The sequence below is a fragment of the Lipotes vexillifer genome, unplaced genomic scaffold (assembly GCF_000442215.2).
Source record: "Lipotes vexillifer unplaced genomic scaffold, Lipotes_vexillifer_v1.1 scaffold578, whole genome shotgun sequence".
In the NCBI taxonomy this organism is placed as follows: Eukaryota; Metazoa; Chordata; class Mammalia; order Artiodactyla; family Lipotidae; genus Lipotes; species Lipotes vexillifer.
This window is the reverse complement of record NW_006780523.1, coordinates 67,351-91,150: the sequence shown is the minus strand read 5'-3', so window position 1 is coordinate 91,150 and position 23,800 is coordinate 67,351. Positions and strand designations below refer to the sequence as shown.

The 23,800-nt window shown below is 42.8% G+C and overlaps 1 protein-coding gene across 5 annotated transcripts; it reads left to right on the top strand.

Annotated features, from left to right (window-relative positions):
• The first annotated feature begins 3,467 nt into the window (after window positions 1–3,467).
• On the top strand, window positions 3,468–7,940 carry SLITRK2 (SLIT and NTRK like family member 2). Of its 5 annotated transcripts, none has more exons than XM_007453694.1 (3): window positions 3,468–4,003; window positions 4,119–4,267; window positions 4,501–7,940. In XM_007453694.1, the coding sequence occupies exon 3, from the start codon at window positions 4,532–4,534 to the stop codon at window positions 7,067–7,069; it is 2,538 nt and encodes an 845-aa protein (XP_007453756.1). In that variant the 5' UTR covers window positions 3,468–4,003; window positions 4,119–4,267; window positions 4,501–4,531; the 3' UTR covers window positions 7,070–7,940. The 5 variants fall into 5 exon arrangements, with proteins under 5 accessions (XP_007453756.1, XP_007453753.1, XP_007453754.1 ...); XM_007453691.1 differs by having other exon boundaries at window positions 4,119–4,277; XM_007453692.1 differs by having other exon boundaries at window positions 4,119–4,277; window positions 4,489–7,940.
• Window positions 7,941–23,800: the final 15,860 nt, after the last annotated feature.

The window sequence follows — 23,800 nt, the reverse complement described above, 5'->3', positions numbered from 1 at the left end:
CGGCGAGCCGCTCCAGTGGAGATCTGCCTGCCCTTGGGGGCGCCGCCCGCGCTCGCCCCCGAGCCCTCGCTCCCGGGCCGCGCCGGGCCGAGGCCGCGCAGCCTCCCGCGCCTCCCCGGGTCGCGGATGCCGCGGGCGCCTCTGGGGGAAGCTCTGGGCGGCGCGCTCGCCGGGTAAGTTCTGAGTACTCGGGGACGCCGCGGCGACGCGGCCGACTAGCTGGCTCCGAGCTGGCCCCTGACTTTCGCGGCCACAGCCCCCGGCGGAGGGAACGGGTGTGGGCAGACGGCGCGATCCGCCAGGGATCGCACGCGGGCGGCCGCCCCTGACCGCCGCCGCCGCTCCGGCTGTCCGGCCTCGGGACAGTCCGCGCGGGTGTGGTCAAGCTCCGGGCGTCGTGCGGCCCCGCGGCCACCGCTCCCGACGAGGACGCGGCGCCTGGGCCCGGGGGAGAGGGCGGCGCGAGCGGCCGTCGCGGCGGTGTGGGGTGAGGGCAGGGAGAGCTGCACGAGCGGTCGGTGCCTGCGGCCCGGCCACGGGGGACTCGCCCGGCCCCTGGGTCGCCCGGAAGAGCCCTTCGGGAAGGGCTGGGCCGGGGGCTCCCGAGCGGGGGCCGAAGGCGGCGGCGGGCGGGTGGTGGAAGCCCCCTCCCCGGGCCGGCCGGGCTCCGTTAACCCCCTCGCAGCCGGGGCGGAGGGGTACTGCCCGCCCGCCCTCACTCGCCGCGCCCGCTGGCGGCCCCGGAGACCCGAGCCCGGTTTCACTCGAGAAGATGCGAGTGAGACCAAGGCGACGGAGTTCGCGTTTCTACCTCCCTCGCCCCCGCGAGGACGGGGAGCGTTTGCCTTATTTTAGCGTCCGCCTCTGCCTCCCGCGGGCTCAGTGTTCACCCGGCACCGTTCCGCCGCCTTAGGAACCCGCTCTCCCCGGCGCGGTGCCGCGGCCGCTCCTCCAGAGACGCGGGGCCAGAGGAAACTTCCTTAAAGTGCTTTATCGGGGTGGAGGCTGATTTGTTCCCATTAACTGTGTTTGGGGAAACGGCTGCGGAAGCTCAGGGACGAGCGGGAGACGCAGGAGTGGTGGGAGGGTCCCCCGACCCGTGTCAGCAGCTAACCGCGGGAGGGAGAGCTGCCACCCCGCCGCGGGGTCCCCAGTGCCGTTACCCCAGCCCTCACCGCTCCGTTTCCCTCACCCCATAGTATCAAGAATTTTAAGCGCCCCCTTATCTATCTACACCCCCCCAATTCCTAATAGGCTCTGTCCTCAAGGAGTATTGACAGAGTCATCAGTGTCTTGAAGGAAATTACGATATTTGAGAACTGAAACTCATATTTGGTATTTCACTTTCAAATACAATTAAAAAAACCCCACACATTTAAGTAAAACACCACCACTATTGAAGTTTAGGTAGATAGTTGTCTAATTCACAGTAAGCAGGAGTGAAGTGTTGTTTTTGAGAACTGCTGGCCTGGGACTCAGAACTTCTGGGTTCTGTTTCTAATTTTATAGATTCTTGAACTTAAGCAAGTCAGCACTTCCCCTGGTTGAGGAATGTCTTCATCTATAAAATGAATCTGATTTCAAAGGTCTTGTCTAGCTCTCATGTTGGCGTCTACTTCAATGAAATATTAACCTAATTAATAAATGTTTGTTAAATGAACGACTGAATGAATAAACCATATCTCTCTAGGAACTATGTATATTTAATATTTGGAAATATGTAGAAACAAATGCCCCTTTGCTATGAAAGGAAGCTTAATTGTGCTCCCACTGCATCACCCCACTCGCATCTAATGATGCAATTGCTATGGAGGGTGGGAGACCATCGCAGGGCTGCCCCTTCCCCCTCTGTGGACAGTCCCTCTCCCATTGCCCTTTGGCACAGGGAAGGGAAATTCGAGGGCCGGGAAGGAAAGGATGTTGCCCAAGGTGAAGCAAGAATTACTGGATGGGGAGGGGCTCATGATGTCTGGCCCAAGGCTATTCTCCAAAGGAAAAGCAGGGGAAAAGAAGAACGCCCGTGACAAATTGCAGAGAAGGCCAGAGCCACAGGTTGCTTTAGTGCCTAAGTTTATAAACCATGAGAGCCCTTCTTGGGGAGGAAAGAACTTGTATGGGTGGAACAATCCTAGGACCTGAGCTTCCTAGGGAAGGAGGAGGGGAGAAGCAGGGCGTTTTCTGTTCTCCGAAGCCTCAGCTTGCCTATGCGATTGCCCCTCTGCCACACTTGGTGCAGCAATGGGACCCTGTGTCGACTGCGGCAGGCGGGACCAAGAGGCAGGGAGAGCCAACTAAAGTGTCTGGCAGGACTGGCACATCGCTTGGTCATTTCCTCTTCCCATTCTCTTTTCACCCCCTACTTTTGCTGCCTCATCTCCCCCATGCCCACCAGAGGCAGCGCCTGGCCCTTTCGGGCACCAGCAGACATTCCCATCTTGCAAATGGACTCCAACTGGGAGACTCCTGGCTCCAGGGGACCTTAAGATAATTAAGGAGAAATGAGATACCGAAGGCAAAAACCCAACACCTGGCCATTAATAATCCCGGGGAAAGGTTATCATCTGAATCCGATTAAATGTCAGAGCTGGGAGGACCCTTATAAGTCCACCCCTTTTGCTCATGGGGGTGGAAGATCCAGAAACAAGTGACACCTGGCAACAGAGCTGGATCCGAAGCCAGGTCTCCTGAGTCTCAGGCCAGGACTTCTTTCATTCCTCCTTTTTCTCAGGAGCCAGTCTTCCTGCATCTCCGCCTTCTGTTCCCTGGTTCCCTGACCCTGCAGCCTGGAAGGCTCAGCACCCTTTCCTGGGCTCCTACTCCCAGCTGAAGCTCAGCCTGGCAGTGCCTGTCTGACACCCACTTCTCTTCTCCTTCCTTCAGGCAAAAAGTACACGTTTAAACCTCATTATCTGGCTAAGTATAAACCTCAGGGGGAGAAGGGTTTTGTTGTTGTTTATCTCAGTCTATAAGCTAACGTTGAGCTGGCTTTCAGATTCCCGGCAAATATCTGGCCAGTCACCACCCAGAAAGTAATTCTCTCAGCACTGAAACAAAGCTCTGTATGTATGTAAAGCATAAATCCCCCAAAAGAACTCCTCACCCTCCCACACAGACACACTGGTGCACACACACCCCACTCTCCACACCAAGAGCATGTGAGCTAGGAGTTTGGCAGGCGGGCCCCAGTCCTGTAGCAAAGAGACACATCTACACACACACACACCACACACACACATCCCTTACTCTGAAGGATCTGGACCCCTGCTCGAGAATCTGGAATGAGACACTCCCGCGCGCGCGCACACACACACACACACACACACACACACACACTGCCCCGCTGGAAGAGCCAGGAGGGAGGGGCGGGTGGAAGAAACCACTCGGAGGAGCCAGAGGAGTCCCGGCGGTGCCCCTCCTGGAGAACCCCCTCTCCAGGAGCTCCGCCAGCCACTCGCCGCCCGCCGGGCTGGAGGTGGAGTAGTTCAGAAGCAACTGACGCAGCCGGGATTTGAGCTTTGCAAAGCCACTCGCAGGGAAGGGAAGCATCTGCCCCTCCCTCCCCCACTGCGCGCCCCCGATCCCCAGGCTGCCCCCTCCCCCCGTGACGTCACCCCAGCCCTGTCCCGGGGAACCTGCAAAGCCTCTGAAATTCAAACTGCCGGGCGTACTGGTTCCCCTGCCGCCGGATTGGAAGTGCGCGCCCAGTCTTGGTCGTCTCCGCCGCCCGCCGACCCAGCCGGCAGGCTTCGCGACCTCCCTGCTCAGTCGGACCCCCGGGTCCCCATGGGCTCAGCTTCCCGCCGCTCCAACCCTCCTCTTCTTCTCCTGCCGCCTGCCTGATTCCTAATTTGTGCGCACCCCCCAGCAAAATTTAATCCACCGACAGAAAGCAGGGCATCCTTCCGTAAGCGGCGTCTCCTTTTACCTTGCTCTCCCTCTCTTTCCGAAGATGCTAAACTACCGGCGGACTGCAGAGGAGAGGGGTCCCGTCTTCTCCTGATGTGTGAGTAACCCCCACCGCGCGCTGTCTTTGCTCTTCCACCCTCTCCCTTCCCCCGCCGCCAGTCCCCTGATTTTCCCACCCCCTTTTTGCGCAGTTAAAAAAAAAAAAAGTAAAGCAATTTCTGCTGGGAGCCCAGGACGGGCTAGCCACCCGAGATCTCTTCAAGATACCCCAGGGGAGGAGGAGGAGGAGATGGGCTGGATTTAGTAGGACAACTCGGTTACTAATGACTCCGCGGCTGGCTGCGACCCGCCGGGAAATCAGGTGCAAGCATGTGTGTTCCGGGACGCGTGTGTGGGTGGGCTGCGGGGGAGGGGAGGAGAGCGGAAAGCGCTTTGAAAAACGCAGTGATTTCATCCTGCCGTGCTGTCCACTCCCCGCATTCTTCCTCCGTCCCACTCCGCCCCCTCGCTTTGCCATTTTAATCGGGCTTCCGTGTTTCTTTCTCCCCCGCATCCCGCTCTCTCCTGCCCCCCCTCCCCAAGGTTTGCCTGTAGGTACCTGAGCTGACACCGACGGTGCCTAAAGATGCTGAGCGGCGTTTGGTTCCTCAGTGTGTTAACCGTGGCCGGGATCTTACAGACCGAGAGTCGCAAAACTGCCAAAGACATTTGCAAGATCCGCTGCCTGTGCGAAGAGAAGGAAAACGTACTGAATATTAACTGCGAAAACAAAGGATTTACAACTGTCAGCCTGCTGCAGCCCCCCCAGTATCGAATCTATCAGCTTTTCCTCAACGGCAACCTCCTGACGAGACTGTACCCCAACGAGTTCGTCAATTACTCCAACGCGGTTACTCTCCACCTGGGTAACAACGGGCTGCAGGAGATCCGAACCGGGGCATTCAGCGGCCTGAAAACCCTCAAGAGGCTGCACCTCAACAACAACAAGCTCGAAGTGCTGAGGGAGGACACCTTCCTGGGCCTCGAGAGCCTCGAGTACCTCCAGGCCGACTACAATTACATCAGTGCCATCGAGGCGGGGGCCTTCAGCAAACTGAACAAGCTCAAAGTGCTCATCCTGAATGACAACCTTCTGCTGTCTCTGCCCAGCAATGTGTTCCGCTTCGTCCTGCTGACCCACTTAGACCTGCGAGGGAACCGGCTGAAAGTGATGCCTTTCGCCGGCGTCCTCGAGCATATCGGAGGCATCATGGAGATTCAGCTGGAGGAAAACCCGTGGAATTGCACTTGTGACTTACTTCCTCTCAAGGCTTGGCTGGACACCATAACCGTTTTTGTGGGGGAGATTGTCTGTGAAACTCCCTTCAGATTGCATGGGAAAGATGTGACCCAGCTGACTAGGCAAGACCTCTGTCCCAGAAAAAGTACCGGTGACTCCGGTCAGAGGGGCGGCCACGCTGACACACATGTCCAAAGGCTGTCACCTACAATGAATCCGGCTCTCAACCCAACCAGGGCTGCAAAAGCGAGCCGGCCACCCAAAATGAGAAATCGCCCGACTCCCCGGGTCACAGTGTCGAAAGACAGGCAGAGCTTTGGACCCATCATGGTGTACCAGACCAAGTCCCCGGTGCCCCTCACCTGCCCCAGTAGCTGTGTCTGCACCTCTCAGAGTTCAGACAACGGTCTAAATGTCAACTGCCAAGAAAGGAAGTTCACTAATATCTCTGACCTGCAGCCTAAACCTACCAGTCCAAAGAAACTCTACCTAACAGGGAACTATCTTCAAACTGTCTATAAGAACGACCTCTTAGAATACAGTTCTTTGGATCTATTGCATTTAGGAAACAATAGGATTGCAGTCATTCAGGAAGGTGCCTTCACAAACCTAACCAGTTTACGCAGACTTTATCTGAATGGCAATTACCTTGAAGTGCTATATCCGGCTATGTTTGATGGACTGCAGAGTTTGCAGTATCTCTATTTAGAGTATAATGTCATTAAGGAAATTAAGCCGCTGACCTTTGATGCTTTGATTAACCTACAGCTACTGTTTCTGAATAACAACCTGCTGCGGTCCTTACCTGATAATATATTTGGGGGCACGGCCCTCACCAGGCTGAATCTGAGAAACAACCATTTTTCTCACCTGCCTGTGAAAGGGGTTCTGGATCAGCTTCCGGCTTTTATCCAGATAGATCTGCAAGAGAACCCGTGGGACTGCACCTGTGACATCATGGGACTAAAGGACTGGACAGAGCATGCCAACTCCCCTGTCATCATCAATGAGGTGACCTGTGAATCTCCCGCTAAGCATGCTGGGGAGATCCTGAAGTTTCTGGGCAGGGAGGCTATTTGTCCAGACGGTCCAAACTTGTCAGATGGAACCATTTTGTCAATGAATCACAACACAGACACACCTCGCTCACTTAGTGTGTCTCCCAGTTCCTATCCTGAACTACACACTGAAGTTCCACTTTCCGTCTTAATTTTAGGATTGCTGGTTGTCTTTATCTTATCTGTCTGCTTTGGGGCTGGCCTATTCGTCTTTGTCCTGAAACGCCGAAAGGGAGTGCCAAGTGTTCCCAGGAGTGCCAACAACTTAGACGTAAGTTCCTTCCAGTTACAGTATGGGTCTTATAACACTGAGACTCAGGATAAAGCAGACGGCCACGTCTATAACTACATCCCCCCACCTGTGGGTCAGATGTGCCAAAACCCCATCTACATGCAGAAGGAAGGAGACCCAGTGGCCTATTACCGAAACCTGCAAGAATTCAGTTACAGCAACCTGGAGGAGAAGAAAGAAGAGCCAGCCACACTTGCTTACACTATAAGTGCCACCGAGTTGCTAGAAAAGCAAGCCACCCCAAGAGAGCCCGAGCTGCTGTATCAGAATATCACTGAGCGCGTCAAGGAACTCCCCAGTGCAGGACTCGTCCACTATAACTTTTGTACCTTACCTAAAAGGCAGTTCGCCCCTTCGTATGAATCTCGACGCCAAAACCAAGACAGAATCAATAAAACCGTTTTATATGGAACTCCCAGGAAATGCTTTGTGGGGCAGTCAAAGCCAGACCACCCTTTACTGCAAGCTAAGCCACAATCAGAACCAGACTACCTCGAAGTTCTGGAAAAACAAACTGCAATCAGTCAGCTGTGAAGCGAAATCATTTACAACCCTCTGGCATCAAAGGATGCTGCTCCAAACTGTTGGAAGCACTGCATTTGCTTTCCTGTGTGTTTGTGTTCTCCCTTTCCCAGCCTCAATGGGGGACTTTGAAGATGTTTGGGGGATGGGGTAAAGCAATGACACTGCTTTTTCAAGTTTTCCTTTAAATTATTTCTCTCTTGCTCTCCTCCCTCCCCCACCTTTTTTTTCCTTCTCTCCTTAGGAATCATCATTGAACATGAATGTTTCTACAATGCATTTTTTTCATATATTTTTTTTATGGTTTTGTTTCCTTTTTCTTCTTTTATTTTTCCAGTGTGGGAAGGGGAAGAGGAGATTATAGTGAATGAAGAAAGAGTAAGCAAACTTTTCAAATGAAAATGGATATTTTAGTGTATTTTGTAGAAGATCTCCAAAGATCTTTTGAAACTATAAATTCTTTTGTAAATAATGATATATGGTATTTCCGTCTTCAGTTACCAAGCTTAGTCACTAGGCATCACTTCTTCGTGTTAAAGTGCCTTTGCACTTTAAGTACATTACTTAAATGTTGCTTTTAGCTTTGATAAATTGAACATATTTTAATGTGTTGTATTTTTAAAATTAAAAACACTGTAAAATAGATTGAAATGTCAGCTATATTAAGTCAACGTACAGTTTGCTTGAGTTATAGAAACCGACCTGTCATCAAATGATTCTAGTTCTAGGACTTTATAGATTTAACTGTAAAATATTTCCTTTCCTTTGGGTTTGTTCTTAGTGATTTAATTTAAGTCAACTAAGGGGACTTAACAGTGGACTAGAGGTAATAAAATGCCTCAGTTGGGATTAGTAATTCATTAATAAAATATATTTAACCCAATATCAGAGTGAATCGAACAATTAATGCCCTTCCGTAAATCGTTGTTTTACACTAACATGGTCAGTGTTTTAGATTATTTTCCTAATTAAGAGTACATTACACAACTTGTAATATATTTTTTCTGCATTAGATATTTTTATATATTTAAATGAGAGTCTGTATTTCTAACTTTTTAATTGAAATTAGTATTTTTTCTGCCTATTGAAACATTTTCTATAAACACACACCAGTAGAGGCCGCCACACACCTCATTTAATAAAGACATATGAGCCATTACATACCTTGAAGGAAGACTTCAGAGGTGAGATTAAGACTTCCCAAGTAAGTTCTTTGCAAATTCAAGGCAGCAGAGACAAATGTATACGTTAGTTTCTGTTTCTTTTAGGATTAAAGGTTAGACTCAGAATCCTTCTCAATGTTCACATTTTCAGAGAAAGCAGCGTTTTCCTCTTGAGCTTATGGAAGCATTAACAGGGTGCTATCAAATGATGTACTCTTTGCATCTCCAACCTGATTAATAAGTACCTAAACCAAGAAAGTAGGCATCCTTTTTTTCCTGCCTTCTTTAGGCAAGGGTTACTTGAATTTTTCCTTGTCAGCTTCAGCAAGCTTTTGGTTTTGGTCTTAGCAGTAAAATGATTTTAACTAACCAAGTCTACATAGCATTTATGAAGCCTTATTAGCCTGTAAATAATTTTTAGATGCAAATATTATTGTGTGATTTAAACAAACAGCCCTTCTTTAGAAAAAAATAGTTTTATTTTGTCTATTGTAAATCCTTATGCAACTGGAATGGTGATCTGCATATAAAGTAGTCCAGCTTTTCAATTCCTTATTAAAGCAATTGATGGCGTCTGAAAGAAGCACACTGTTTCCTTTTCATAAATAGGTTACTGCACATAATAATCCTTTATTATCATGTGGAAATTGAAGTGGATCCTGATAACTTACTTTTAAAGCTTTAAAATGACTAATAGTTTATTATCTGTCACTATAAACAATTCATGAGATAGGCTTTCAATTAGAAATTACTTAAATCCAAATTATTTGGATTAATAACTACTGGTGCAAAATGGTTTTTATTTAACAATAGAAGGTAATATTGTGTGTGTGTGTATATATATATATATATATATATATATATATATTAATGTAAAGTACATTCAGGAAAATAAATGCCTTTAATACCCTAAAGTCTCCGAATATCTACAGTGACAAGCTAAAATGTTCATTCTTTGATTAGAGATCATAATTCTTATTTAAATCCATTAGACTGAAGTTGAAAATGGTGGGCTGAAATGACCTACAGGAAAGTTAATGTACAGAGACTTTACATTTCATAGAAGAGGAGCAAGAGTATTTTACCAGTTGAACTTGGAGATAGCTTCTGGAAACCACCTCCTCTTATATATGTAAGAGTTTCAAAAATTCTCTCGTGGCTGCTCTCATTTGGTGCAATGATAAATGCAGAATACAGAGGTAGGTATTTGGGGAAATGATTATGAAGGCAAATTAGTATTCTAATTCTATTAAGATAGTTTTTTGGTTGACATTCTATCGCTAGAACTACTGATGTGGTGATTCCACTTCAGTGTTCATATTCTCCTGAAAATAAAGTCATTCCTGTAAAACACCATTATCCATAGAAAAACTAATTCATTAATTGTAAGCAGAGATAGCTTACTGTTCATTTAGTTACAAGACTCTAAAGAGGCCTCCTGGAAGAACTCAGATTCATAAACTCTTTCGCTTAATAACTATGGTTTAATTTTAGATTCTCATGCTTCTTAGATATTTACTTTATTCTGTATTAGGTTATAAGATGAAATTGTTTGAATGTGTCCAGACTATTTCATTTAAAGGCATAATGCATCATATACTGTGAAGCTTTGTTTTTTAATGCAATCACAAACACTTTAATTTGATTAACTTATTAGCATCCCCACTGACTATGTTGTTTTGCTTTACCCACTGAAGTGCTTTCAAACATATTTTACTTTAAGATTTTTATTTTTATCTCCTACAGCTGGATTTTGCTATTTCACTTTTATTTCACATGCAGCTTGTAATGGGTATGAGCATCAGCACAGTGAAATTGTTCCAGCCAACAGAATACGATTTCCCCTGGCCCTGCCTGGAACAGATCTACATGTCTGGCAAATGGTAATTCCCTCTGATTCTAGCTCTTAATTAGTTGCTTCCTCTGTTTCTGAATATACCTGTGTCTAAGTTTGTATTGAAACACTCAAAAGCACCACTTCTCAGTCTGGACACAATTGCCAAAAGTCTAACTTGGTTTTGGACTTTGGTCAACCTGTATGCCTTGTTACTTCCCTCCAGCAGTTGGTGAGTAAGGAAATGACCCTTCAGTTTCCTCTGCTTTGTCCTCTGACCTCTAAGGTGGTTTAATTTTTCTAAATATTTCCATGTCATCAAGGGCTCAATGTTTTATGGATTTTACAGAAAGTGTATAATGAAAAAGAGGGAGGTCTGGGAATTCATTTTGATTGGACGCTTTCCAGAAACATACTGGATTAGATGCTAGACTGAAGGAAGCCTTCCAGACAGTTCTCCTAATCCAGTCATTTCTTCATTCATTCAATAAGTATTTGAGTGCTTGCTTCCTAGGTGCCAGGCTCTCCCCCCCCCCCCCCCCCCCGAGAGCTTAGTGCTAATAAAGGAGAATGTTATCTGAATAACAATCACCCAGAGTATACAGTGGGGACAGCAGTGAAATGCAGGAAGTTGGGTTTTTAAAGGTGATTCTGTGCAATGAAGTATAAAACTGATATATCATAGGTTAGCTACTGTGTAACCACCATTAACATCTCTTTAGAGTTACACAGCTACAAAAGGAGAAAACCCACAAAAATAAAATAAAACAACTTTCTGCAGAAGAGGGACCAATATTATGGCCTGAAGATAGCTATAGACTTGTGCTATCTAACGATCTACATTGTAAAGATGACTTCCCAAATTGTAATTACAAAAATCACAAATATACTTACATTTTCTGGAATATCCATGTTTTAGAGGCAATATTTACTTTCTATTTCAGTGGCTTAAAATATAACATTTTGGCTTAATTGTCTTTTACAGAGACAATAAGACACTTACCTAAATCCTGAGAGAGAAAAATTAAGTACTGTATATAGGTGTACTTTGCTTCTTACAATGGTTGTGCAAAAAGTCACCTGTAAATTGAAGTTTTGTAAGTTAAATTGTATTTTAAATGCATTAGGAGAGCTGCCAGTGAGAGGAAACTTGTGAATCCTTTTATAAAGCAGAAAACCATTTTATAAGACAAATAATCACTCTGTAGTTTATCTGTTTTGTATGTTTGGAGTTTCAATATCGACTTTGCTTAAAAAGGAGCCCACCTGCCTAATCAGAGTGTGTTTTGCCAATGCTGCTTGTGCTACCAGTTTCTCGGTTGCTAAGGGCTTATACTTGAAAATCCGCTGCAGTTTCGTGTGACTTGAGCTATGGGGCGATTTTATGATGGCACAGTAACATTCCTGAGCAGTCTGAGTAGCCAACCCATTTCAACTCCACTGAACACAGGACTCTTCTGCTCAGCAGCGTCTCCTCTGTCAGACGTGGCCATGATTCGTTAGAGGGTAGAGTGACTCCTGTATTCACATCCTATAAAGCGCTTAGAGTCACAGGTTTTATAATAAATATATAGTATTATGTAAACAAATTAAACTGCATGTGTGTTGGAATTTTTTAGCAGTATTTTAGCTTGAAAGTACTTGTACAAATACCGTTAGATTTAGTTGCAAATAATTGTTCTCAAGTTATTGGAATAAATGGCAAATGAAACGAGCTCTCGTGTAAATAGACTTCTGTGCCAAATAGTGACATTGTTTCAAAACATGAATGCCATATTTTGGGCTGTTAATAGGCAAAATGAAATATTGAAAACGTGGTCAAATGATATTATGTCTTATTGGATAAACTTTATACAGTTATTTTGTGCTGTAGTTAGCTTTCAGTTAATAAATAAATATTCACTAAAAATAAACATTTGAATTAGTTAGAAAAATTCTTTACACTCTTGAGAGGAATTAATGACAAACTATTACTGGAACCATCCTCTTTGCCTTGATATATATACTGTTCAAATGTTTACAAATTTAGGTCTTCTTTATATAATTTACATATTAAGGGTAAAATGTGCTTTTAAAAACATATTAATACTTTTCCATTAATGCCAATTAATATCAGCGTTAAAAAATTAAAACTAGAGAGAACAATAAAAACAATTCAAATAGAGCTGTCTCTCTAGGAATTGAAAGAAAGTTTGATTTCACACTCCCCCTACCACACACATCCACCCACACAAGAGCCAACTGTTTATCATTATAAAATTCTATCTAATACAATAGGTGATCTAATAAATTTATATCTGTAAAATGAGAGAAAGATTGACATGCAAATCCAAGGAATAGAAATTATGAATCCATTAAAGAAGATGTTATTACTGTATTCCCAAAGACTAGAGTCAAAACAAATGAGAGGGAGAGAGATGCATTTGTTGCTGTAACTGTGGTAATATTATAGCAAAGCGACTTATTTGGCTTTTGCATTGGTTGAACATCGGAATATATCTGCCAGCTATGCTCCATTCACAAATGTATAACGTAACAAAGGTTTTGAGGTTTGTGTGATGGACAGGAGGACTTGAAACAAATTATCCTCTCTTGAGATTCTTAATTTGCTGTATGCACGATATATTCAATTTATTCGTGTGGCCTTCACAAGTTGGTAAAACAATTGAAAGAGTCTCATTCTAGAGTGTTTTATTGAAGAGTTGGTGCTTAGCACACTAGATTATCTCATCCTTTACAAAGATGAGTGGAAGTGGAATTGGAATGAAAGGGATGTACAGCTCCCCATTCTGAACACATGTCATATAAGACATCAGCAAGTCATATGTGTCTGTTGATACTGGGAAAAGACCATCAAAATAGATGCTGTCATTACTGAATGGGGTCTGGAAATGCACCTGATCCGTGTTTCCCTGGGCAACCAGTATGTGATTAGTTATACATCATTTTTATTAATTTGATTTTTCAAATATTTTATGTTTGCTATCAACATTACCCTAAAAAGGAACATTTGAGCTAATTATCTGTCAGATCTAGTTACCTGGCATTTTTGGACATATTTGATCTTGACAGAATGTTGGCTACAACATAAAGTATAAGGTAATTTCTGGCTCACAGAGTGACTGTTGGGCAGACAGGAGAGGTGAATGGAGTCTGCTCTGGGTAATCCTTGGCCAAGTCCCTCACTCCTCAAGCCCCCTTTACCTTCACATCATTAACACCTGACATAGTGATTTGGAACTTAATAACCCTCCAATAAATATTTCCATAATGAATAAATGAATAAGACTGTGGCTCTCATGTGAATACTGAAGAAGGGTGGAAAACTGAAGGATCTAAGTTCAAAGCGATTAGAATGGGTTCTTAGCTGTTCCAGGAAGTCCTAAACAGATATTTAGTTGGGCCATTTTCAGAGCTTATGAAGAACACACACACACACACACACACACACACACACACACACACGTACTCCATGAGGATGGCAGAGAAGTTATGGTGACACACAGGCAAGATCCAAGTTTATTAGATGCCTGAGGGCCCGATTTTAAGTGATACCTGAGTCTGTCTATTGAACCCAATGATCTCATTCTAGAGTTAAAGTAGCTTTACTGCTGAGTGCTGATATTGACTTGTTATTGGCTTTTGGCATCGGGCGACTTAGTTGAGAGAAAATACACTCCCTGACAAGCTTGAATGATGAATTCTTCCAGACCTTATCATTTAGTTCTTCCTAGGATCTGTGTATTTGGTTTGTTTCTTAAGTCTTCCAGATAGGAGTTCAGACTACATTAAGTCATATTTCTGTCAGAACACAGTTGTGTCATAAAGTCTGATTTATACAAAATAAGAACTTATAGGTGATGTTTCATAGCAAAGAGTCCCAGGATCTGAGGTTCTAATCTTCGTGCAGCTAAAAACTTGTGAGGACACGTCATAGTTCTCACTGGGGTCTCAGTTTTCCTCCCTGTGAACGGTGTTGGTCTGGATGAACTCAATGGACATGTTCTATGATTCTAGGCTATTTGGGGAGTGACTGCTACACACAAAACAAACAGCGCATTGTGGCAATTATTCAGGAAATTCAAGCCCGAAAATCTCTTACCCTTCTCCTTTCTAGTGTCTAATTTGGACATAGCCATACTCATTTTATTTTTTACAGGATTCAAATGTACCATTTGTCTTGGCTTAATTTCTCTTCCTAAACTTGACTTTAAAAAATGTTTAAATCATTTTTCTTACTTCTTTGTAAATCACAACATTCTACTGCTTTTGGGGAGGGGAGGGAGGTGATGGAATTTTCATTTAGCTGTTTGGCAGGGGAATTTTCTGTGGGGTTGATGAGTTTACTCCGTGTGATAATTAGGAAAGTCAAGCTATGAATCTATCTAGGAAGATCATATTATCATATTTCAGGGCACAAAGCAGTTTTCCCATTTGGTTGTTCATCATCCCACCCTTTTAGCCAGCTCTGCCAAGTTTCTTATCATCCAGGAAACTGATGGACCCTTGGACAACTCAGCTGAGCTTCAGAAATTCAATGATTCATTCCAGTGCCCAAAGCTTTTAGCTGACAAGTGATGTTTGGCCTCTTCCTGATCATAAAATTCAGCCGTAGTTTTACTGCTGGGCCAATGTGTCTCTAGTTGGTCAAATGGATTTTAACTGGAAACAAAGAAATAAAGCCCTCAATCTTGTAATATTCAGCAGACATAATTTTTACAAGGGTAGAAAAGAGGAAAAAACATTCATTCAAAAACTTCCTCTGCTTTCCAGGTGTCTGTGGGGCTTATTAAAAATGCTAGTGAATGAAAGGAAAGTCCAGCTACACTTTGCTTTGTGTTTTCTTCTTCCACATTACAGAAGGTTGTGAAAAAGGAAATGTAGGCTATCCTTGTCCAAGCCATCATCTTAAAAAATTTAAAAACTAGGATGCCACTGAGATACTAAGGATTTAGAGTATAATTACATTTCAAATGTTTAACTTGAAATTTTGGAACAAAACCTATTTTATTTACTAAATAGATCTCTGAAAAGCAAGTACATTTTAAGCAATAATCTGGGTAATTTGAGAGCAGGGCTTTCTGAAGGACTCTTATTCATTTTAAACTGGATTTATTCAGATTTTGTTTTGTGCAAATTCATTAGAAAGTTGTTCAGTTCTACTACTCAAACAGTTCAAATATTCTGAAATTTAAAAAATAAGCTAATTATTCTGCTCTTACAGATTAAAGTGGAAGGATACCCTACCTGTGTTGATGTAGTTTGTTCTTTTCCACCTGGACTTTCTGAGTTTCTATATCTAAGGATGGATATTTGTACAAAGACAAGGTAACGTCTTAGGAAGAGAGGGGTAAATAGGTACTTTCCAGAATGATTTATAACAGAGGGCCAGGAAATGGGGAGTTTCACTAAATCTTCTTGCCTTGCCTCTCTGAAAGAAATCTTTCTCAAGCCTTGATCCCTGACCAGGAGACAAACATTTTCCTATGTGAGTAAGACTGTGGGTTTTACTGGGTTCTGCTTTGTTTTAGTCTTCAATCACACCGATTCTTTCTGATTTGCTGACAAAGGAGGATCTGAGAACAGTGGGGGGACCATTTCCCAGAGAACAAGGAACCCTCGGATTTAGCCTCCATGTCTCTGCTAACTCTCCATGTGACACTGGACCAGTTCCTTCCTGTCCCTGAGCCCCAGTTTCCTCATCTGAAACCGAAAGTAGTTAGACTTAGCCTTGCCAGTCAAGAAAACAACTGAATAAAAACCAGCTTACTACTGGGGAAACCTGAAATCCACTTCAATTCATAAAATGTAGTAAATCACTTGCAAACTTGACTCATTAACTATCATTAATAACAAATTATTTTCAACAATCCTCACACCTGTTCTGTGACACACCAGTGAAAACATTTGGACTACAGTCTCATGACTTTCTTTCCCTCATCCTTATTCCAGCTCCTAAACATTATAATTGTATAAATCCATTTACACAAAGAATGAGTAATTTCTGGTAGTCCTTATGTGGTAACAGATTGTCTCTAAAAATATGATTTATGGAGTGCTCATTGTGTGCTGAGCACTTGAGCAGAGGCTGTGCACATCTAAAACAAATCCACAAGTGTTCCTGAAGGCCCAGCATGTGCCCAGCGCTGGGAAGAGACTGGGGTGGGAGGGAATGAAAAAATCGGCTCCTGTGTGTTGGGGAGACATAACATATACATCAGAAGTAAGATGTGGCTCCTGGCCTCAGGGAATATAAAACCAAGTTGGGAAGATGAGCTACTTATCCTTGAAAGGGTTAGGAAAGGTCAGGGTCAGAAAAGAAAAAGATCAGTGCAGATTACACTGGAATTATCTGAGAAGGCTCCTGGGAGGAAGCAGGGCAGAAAAAAAGAGTTTTGAATTGGGCAAAGGCTTGGGGAATCAGCAAGCTTGAAAATGTAAACACAGAAATAGGCCTGCAAAGAAAACAAATTTATGGGTACCAAGCAAGAAACGGGGGTGGGGATAAACTGGGAGATTGGGATTGACACATAAACACTACTATATATAAAACTGATAACTAATAAGGACCTACTGTATAGCACAGGGAACTCTACTCAATATTCTATAATGGCCTTTATGGGAAAAGAATCTAAAAAAGAGTGGATATATGTATATGTATAACTGAATCACTTTGCTGTACAACTGAAACTAACACATTGTAACTCAACTATACTCCAATAAAAATTAATTAAAAAAAATAATACCATTGTAAAGCAATTATACCCCAATAAAGATGTTAAAAAAAAAGAATTAGCCTACAGCAGTATGATATTGAGGACCAAGAAACAGTGTTTCTCTCTTTTGTGAATAGTTATTAAATTATTTCTACTTCAAAATATCAGAAAAAAAAATAAATAAATAAAAGGCAATGTCATGGGAGAAAGATATTGCCCATATTGGCAGATGATATAACAATTTACTTTGAAAATTCAAGAGAAGTAACAAGTAATAAAAACTAGTTAAAAAGTTAAAAAAAAAAAGAAAAGAAGGAAGAAAGAAATAGGCCTGCGAAGAATAGTGAAGAGCATGGAAGGCTGGTTTGATATACCTTTTGAGGGCTTTGAAAGCCAGAGTAAGAAATTTGGACTCAATTCCACAAATAATGGAATGTTCTTCAAGCAAAGTAAAAATTGTATCAATAGAACTGTTACTATTTGTATAGGGCCTTATAAGTATTTCACATGCATTTCTATTAGCATTTGAGATGATTATATCTGGGTTACGATGACAAAACTGAGGTTTAGGGAGTTTTGGTACTTACCCCGGTGACCCAGTGAGTGTAGGGAGAAGCCACCTAGTTCAACAAGTTAGCACAGAGAAATGCTTGCAAGCAGGCAGGCACTCTGGAGGCCACGTGCTGAGAGTTGAAACCCAGCTTTGCCACTCACCAGCTGTGTGACCTTGGGCAAGTCCATTCCATTCATGATTGTACCTCTCTGGGCCTCAGTTTCCTCACCTGAAAGAAGGGGACAATGATCATATTTGCCCTCACGGGGTGGTTATGAGAATCAGTGGCTTAATATTTGCAAACTAAAATGTATTTGTTAAACAAAACAAAAAGTGGCAGAGGTGTACTTTGAAACCACTTCTGACTGACTTGAAACTCATGTCCTGTCCACAACATCACTGGGTCTCCCTGGATAAACAGAGGAGTGAGTCGTCTGGCAGAAAGAGTGATCTGAGCATTAGGGCAGACAGAAGACTGTGGTCCAGGATGAGGGAAATGGGAGGAAGATGAAGCCAAGGGACCCTGCTCTTATGTTCAGCCGCAGACTGTCCACCAGCTGGGAGTAAAGACTGATGGTTTAGAGAGCCATATTTAGTAACACGTCCATCTTTTATCTTCAGCAGATTCTTAGTTTAATAGTATTTATATTCTTTAAGGGAAAAGCATAAGGCAAAATGGGTAAGGAAGAAAGGGCTGTTTCTTTGTGAATTCTGAAGGGAGAGAGGCTCAAAGGGCTTGGTTATGAGCAGAGAAACCTGAGGCCACCTGGGGAAGCATTTCAGGCTTCCCTGAGCTTCGCACAGCCTCTGGGTGGGAGATCCGCACAGGGTTGGGACTCAAGCTTGGAAGTGTCTAGAACTGTCCCACACTTGGTCTAATGCTCTGCTGCTCTGATGACTCTTGAAATTATGAAGAAGTTTTGAACAAGAGACCCTAAATTTTCACTTTTCACTGGCCCTCACAAGTGATGTCACCAGTCCAGGGTCTATGACACCAGAGACTCAGTGAAGTTCCACCAATTCCTCCTGCCTAAGGCGGATCTGTGAGTACCAGGACTTCTACCTTCTGAACAGCCCGCCCCGTCTCATCTTTCTGGCCAAGTGTCCCTCATACACCATCCCACACTAAATGAAACTGTGGATGCTTCTCCTTTTAAACACATTTTATTTACATTTGACGCAGTTTTTAGCTAATTCAGAAGGTGTTTGTGTGTGCGTGTGCGTGGTTAAGATAAGTGAAAGTATCTGGAGCTAAAGCAGTGGCAGTGGTGGTTATCTCAACGGTGTACAACTGGTGAGAGCGGTTAAATGATTTTGCAACGTGAGAAGAGCAATTTGGTTCTTGTAGGGCAGGTAAAAAAATGGCTTTGTATGATTTGGGTAGGCTTTGTGGGAAAGAAATTGAGTACTTTTTTAAACTCTCCATTTACCTCTGCCATCTAAGCTGTGATCACAAGAATAGCTTCCAGTGAGCCCAGGTTTTATTCATCAACAGAACAGCCTTAAGAAGAAATAGAAAAGAAGAAAGCAGAATTTTCTCCATTTAAGAACATAAAGAAACAGAAACATTTTGAGGGGAAGGGAACTAGGGAAATTTGACACTGTAAGTTAGGCCAGAGCTGGATATGATGAAAGCCTGATTCACGGAATCAGGATATTTCGACTGTAATTCTATTGCTTCGTTGTAAATGAAATTGTTCCAAAGCCTTTGAGGATTTCCATTAACTGGCGCCTGGATAAATTTTCACAGTTATTCATAGCAAAACTCTTTAAATAGTAAATGAGAAAGGTCACATCATGACAGCATTGTACAAAAAAACCCTCGCCCAATGCCCATGCACAGATTTCTATCAAGCATTTGTCAGGCTCATAGGAGGAGCTTGGAGGCAACCCTCACAGCTGCCTCCGAAGCCCGGAGCATTTGGAAGCCTGAGATGTTGGGCCACGTATGAGTCTCCTGTTTACATCTGATCCACAAACGATGGGTCTTTCTTGGAATGCAAATGAATGAGCCCTAGGGACAACAGTGCCTTTGATTGATGTATTTGGGCTTTCTGACCTGAAAACGCATCAATTATTGAAGGACTGTGTGGGCATGGGTGTGACTTAAGAAAGTCCACACTGTATGTTGGGCTTAACGCTTGGGGCTTACATTCTTCTTCTTCTATTTTTTTTTTAAATAAAAGCACTCACCACATTGCTCACTGATTCCTTGGGCTGACAAAATCTCAATAGTGTCAAGTAGTGCAGAGGCCCTGAGCCGAGAGGAGAGGCAATCTCTGCTGTGGGGCTGGCTTCCTTGCTTCCTCAAGCATGGAACTGTGGATTCAAGCACCACAAGCTTCTCTCCATGAGCTCTGGGAAGCGTCAGATGGTTACAGATTCAGAAAGCTTGGCTCTGCAACTGATAAAAGTTGCTGAATCACAGTAGAGAGCTAGCCTGTGACTTAAAAAATCTTCTGGCATTACTTGTTCTGTTTTAAGCTAATAACCTTAGTGTTACTAAATTCCATTCATGATTGTTATAAACAATCAAACCAAGATCATACAAATAAATCTTAAAGACTGATTTGGAAAATAAGTACAAAAGGTGTCTACTTGATGCCTAAATAGACAAATCAAGATTTCTTTACATTTGTTTTTGGTTATCCCTAGAATTGGTAGATTAAAAACTGCTGTGTGGCTTTCTGCACACATATCTCATACTGCTGATGGCTTTTTTATCTATAAGTAACAATGACATCAAAATTTCCGCAAATCTGTTATCTACATTGGACAAAAATGGTACTAAAACCTCTTTTGATCAAAAATGCATGATTCTATGGCTTACTTTACAAATTGTGCCATGATTAGAAATTATACTAAATAAAACTGTGAATTAAATTTTGGATGAAGAAATTTCCAGTTTTGTAAATTGAACAAATAATCTGTACCTACAGCAAGCAATTTATTTTTTAAATTTTTTAACATCTTTACTGCAGTATAATTCCTTTACAATTGTGTTAGTTTCTGCTTTATAACAAAGTGAAGCAGCTATACATATACATATATCCCCATATCTCCTCCCTCTTGCGTCTACCTCCCATCCTCCCTATCCCACCCCTCTAGGTGGTCACAGAGCACGGAACTGATCTCCATGTGCTATGCGGCTGCTTCCACCTAGTTATCTGTTTTATATTTGGTAGTGTATATATGTCAATACAACTCTCTCACTTCCTCCCATCTTACACTTCCCCCTCCCTGTGTCCTCAAGTCCATTTTCTACGTCTGCATCTGTATTCCTTTCCTGCCCCTACGTTCACCAGAACCATTTTGTTTTAGATTCCATATATGTGTGTGAGCATACGGTATTTGTTTTCCTCTTTCTGACTTACTTCACTCTGTATGACAGACTCTGGGTCCATCCACCTCACTACAAATAACTCAGTTTCGTTTCTTCTTATGGCTGAGTAATATGTGCCACACCTTCTTTATCCATTCATCTGTTGATGGACATTTAGGTTGCTTCCATGTCCTGGCTATTGTAAATAGTGCTGCAATGAACATTGCAGTACATGACTATTTTGAATTATGGTTTTCTCAGGGTATATGCCCAGTAGTGCGATTGCTGGGTCATATGGTAGTTCTATGTTTAGTTATTTAAGGAACCACCATACTGTTCTCCATAGTGGATGTATCAATTTACTTTCCCACCAACAGTGAAAGAGGGTTCCCTTTTCTCCACACCCTCTCCAGCATTTACTATTTGTAGATTTTTTGATGATGGCCATTCTGACCAGTGTGAGATGATATCTCATTGTAGTTTTGATTGCATTTCTCTGATAATTAGTGATGCTGAGCCTTCTTTCATGTGTTTGTGGGCAATCTGTATATCTTCTTTGGAGAAATGTCTATTTAGGTCTTCTGCCCATTTTTGGATTGGGTTGTTTGTTTTTTTGATATTGAGCTGCATGAGCTACTTGTAAATTTGGGCGATTAATCCTTTGTCAGAAAAGGGAAAAAAAAGGAATCCAAATCGGAAAAGAAGAAGTAAAGCAGTCAATGTTTGCAGATGACATGATACTATAGGTAAAGAATCCTAAAGATGCTACCAGAAAACTACTAGAGCTAATCAATGAATTTGGTAAAGTTGCAAGATACAAAATTAATGCACAGAAATCTCTTGTTTCCTATATACAAATGATGAAAAATCTGAAAGAGAAACACTTCCATTTACCACTGCAACAAAAAGAATAAAATATCTAGGAATAAAACTACCTAAGGAGACAAAAGAACTCTATGCAGAAAACTATAAGACACCGATGAAAGAAATTAAAAATGATACAAACAGATGGAGAGATATATCATGTTCTTCGATTGGAAGAATCAACATTGTGAAATGACTATATTACCCAAAGCAATCTACAGATTCAATGCAATCCCTATCAAATAGCCAATGGCATTTTTCACAGAACTAGAACAAAAAATTTTACAATTAGTATGGAAACACAGAAGATCGTGAAGAGCCAAAGCAATCTTGAGAAAGAAAAATGGAGCTGGAGGAATCAGGCTCCCTGACTTCAGACTAAACTACAAAGCTACAGTAATCAAGACAGTATGGTACTGACACAAAAATAGAAATATAGATCAATGGAACAGGGTGGTAAGGCGAGAGATAAACCCACACATATATGGTCAACTTATCTTTCATAAAGGAGGCAAGAATATACAGTGGAGAAAAGACAGCCTTTTCAATAAGTGGTGATGGGAAAACTGGACAGCTACATGTAAAAGAATGAAATTAGAACACTTCTTAACACCATACACAAAAATAAACTCAAAATGGATTAAAGACCTAAATGTAAGGCCAGACACTATAAAACTCTAAGAGGAAAACATAGGCAGAGCACTCTATGACATAAATCACAGCAAGATCCTTTTGACCCACCGCCTAGAGAAATGGAAATAAAAACCGAAATAAACAAATGGGACCTAATGAAACTTAAAAGCTTTTGCACAGCAAAGGAAACCATAAGCAAGACGATAAGACAACCCTCAGAGTGGGAGAAAATTTTTGCAAATGAAGCAGATGACAAAGAATTAATCTCCAAAATAGACAAACAGCTTACACAGCTTAATATCAAAAAAAGAAACAGCCCAATCCAAAAATGAGCAGAAGACCTAAACAGACACTTCTCCAAAGAAGATATACAGATTGCCAACAAACACATGAAAGGATGATCAACATTACTAATCATTAGAGAAATGCAAATCAAGACCACAATGAGGTATCACCTCACACAGGTCAGAATGGTCATCATAAAAATATCTACAAATAAGTGCTGGAGAGGGCGTGGAGAAAAGGGAACCCTTTTGCACTGTTCGTGGGAATGTAAATTGATACATCCACTATGGAGAACAGTATGGTGGTTCCTTAAATAACTAAACATAGAACTACCATATGACCCAGCAATCGCACTACTGGGCATATAGCCTGAGAAAACCATTAATTCAAAAAGAGACATGTACTACAATGTTCATTACAGCACTATGTACAATAGCCAAGACATGGAAACAACCTAAGTGTCCATCAACAGATGAATGGATAAAGAAGATGTGGCACATGTATACATGGAATATTGCTCAGCCATAAAAAGAAACGTAATTGAGTTATTTGTAGTGAGGTGGATGGACCTAGAGTCTGTCATACAGAGTGAAGTAAGTCAGAAAGAGAAAATCAAATACTGTATGCTTACACATATATACGGAATCTAAAAAAAAAATCTATGGTTCTGAAGAACCTAGGGGCAGAACAGGAAGGAAGAAGCAGACGTAGAGAATGGGCTTGAGGACACGGGGAGGGGGAAGGGTAAGCTGGGACGATGTAAGAGAGCAGCATTGACATATATACACTACCAAATATAAAACAGATAACTAGGTGGAAGCAGCCGCATAGCACAGGGAGATCAGCTCAGTGCTTTGTGACCACCTAGAGGGGTGGGATAGGAAGGGTGGGAGGTAGACGCAAGAGGGAGGGGATACGGGGATATATGTATAGGTATAGTTTATTCACTTTGTTATACAGCATAAACTAACACAACATTGTAAAGCAATTATACTGCAGTAAATATGTTGGAAAAGAAAATAAGCAAATGGTTCACACACAAGGTACAAGCTACAGACCAACCACATGAGTTTTCCAACACATTCTTTAAGCTGTTCTCAAAAAAAAAAAAATGAGATCACAAAAGGAATCAGTGTAAGGTGGCCAGGTTTATGAAATAAAAATATAGAATGCTCAGGGCTTCCCTGGTGGTGCAGTGGTTGAGAGTCCGCCTGCCGACACTGGGGACACGGGTTCGGGCCCTGGTCCGGGAGGATCCCACATGACACGGAGCAACTGGGCCCATGCGCCACAACTGCTGAGCCTGCGCTCTGGAGCCCACGAGCCACAACTACTGAGCCCGTGTGCCACAACTACTGAAGACCGCGCACCTG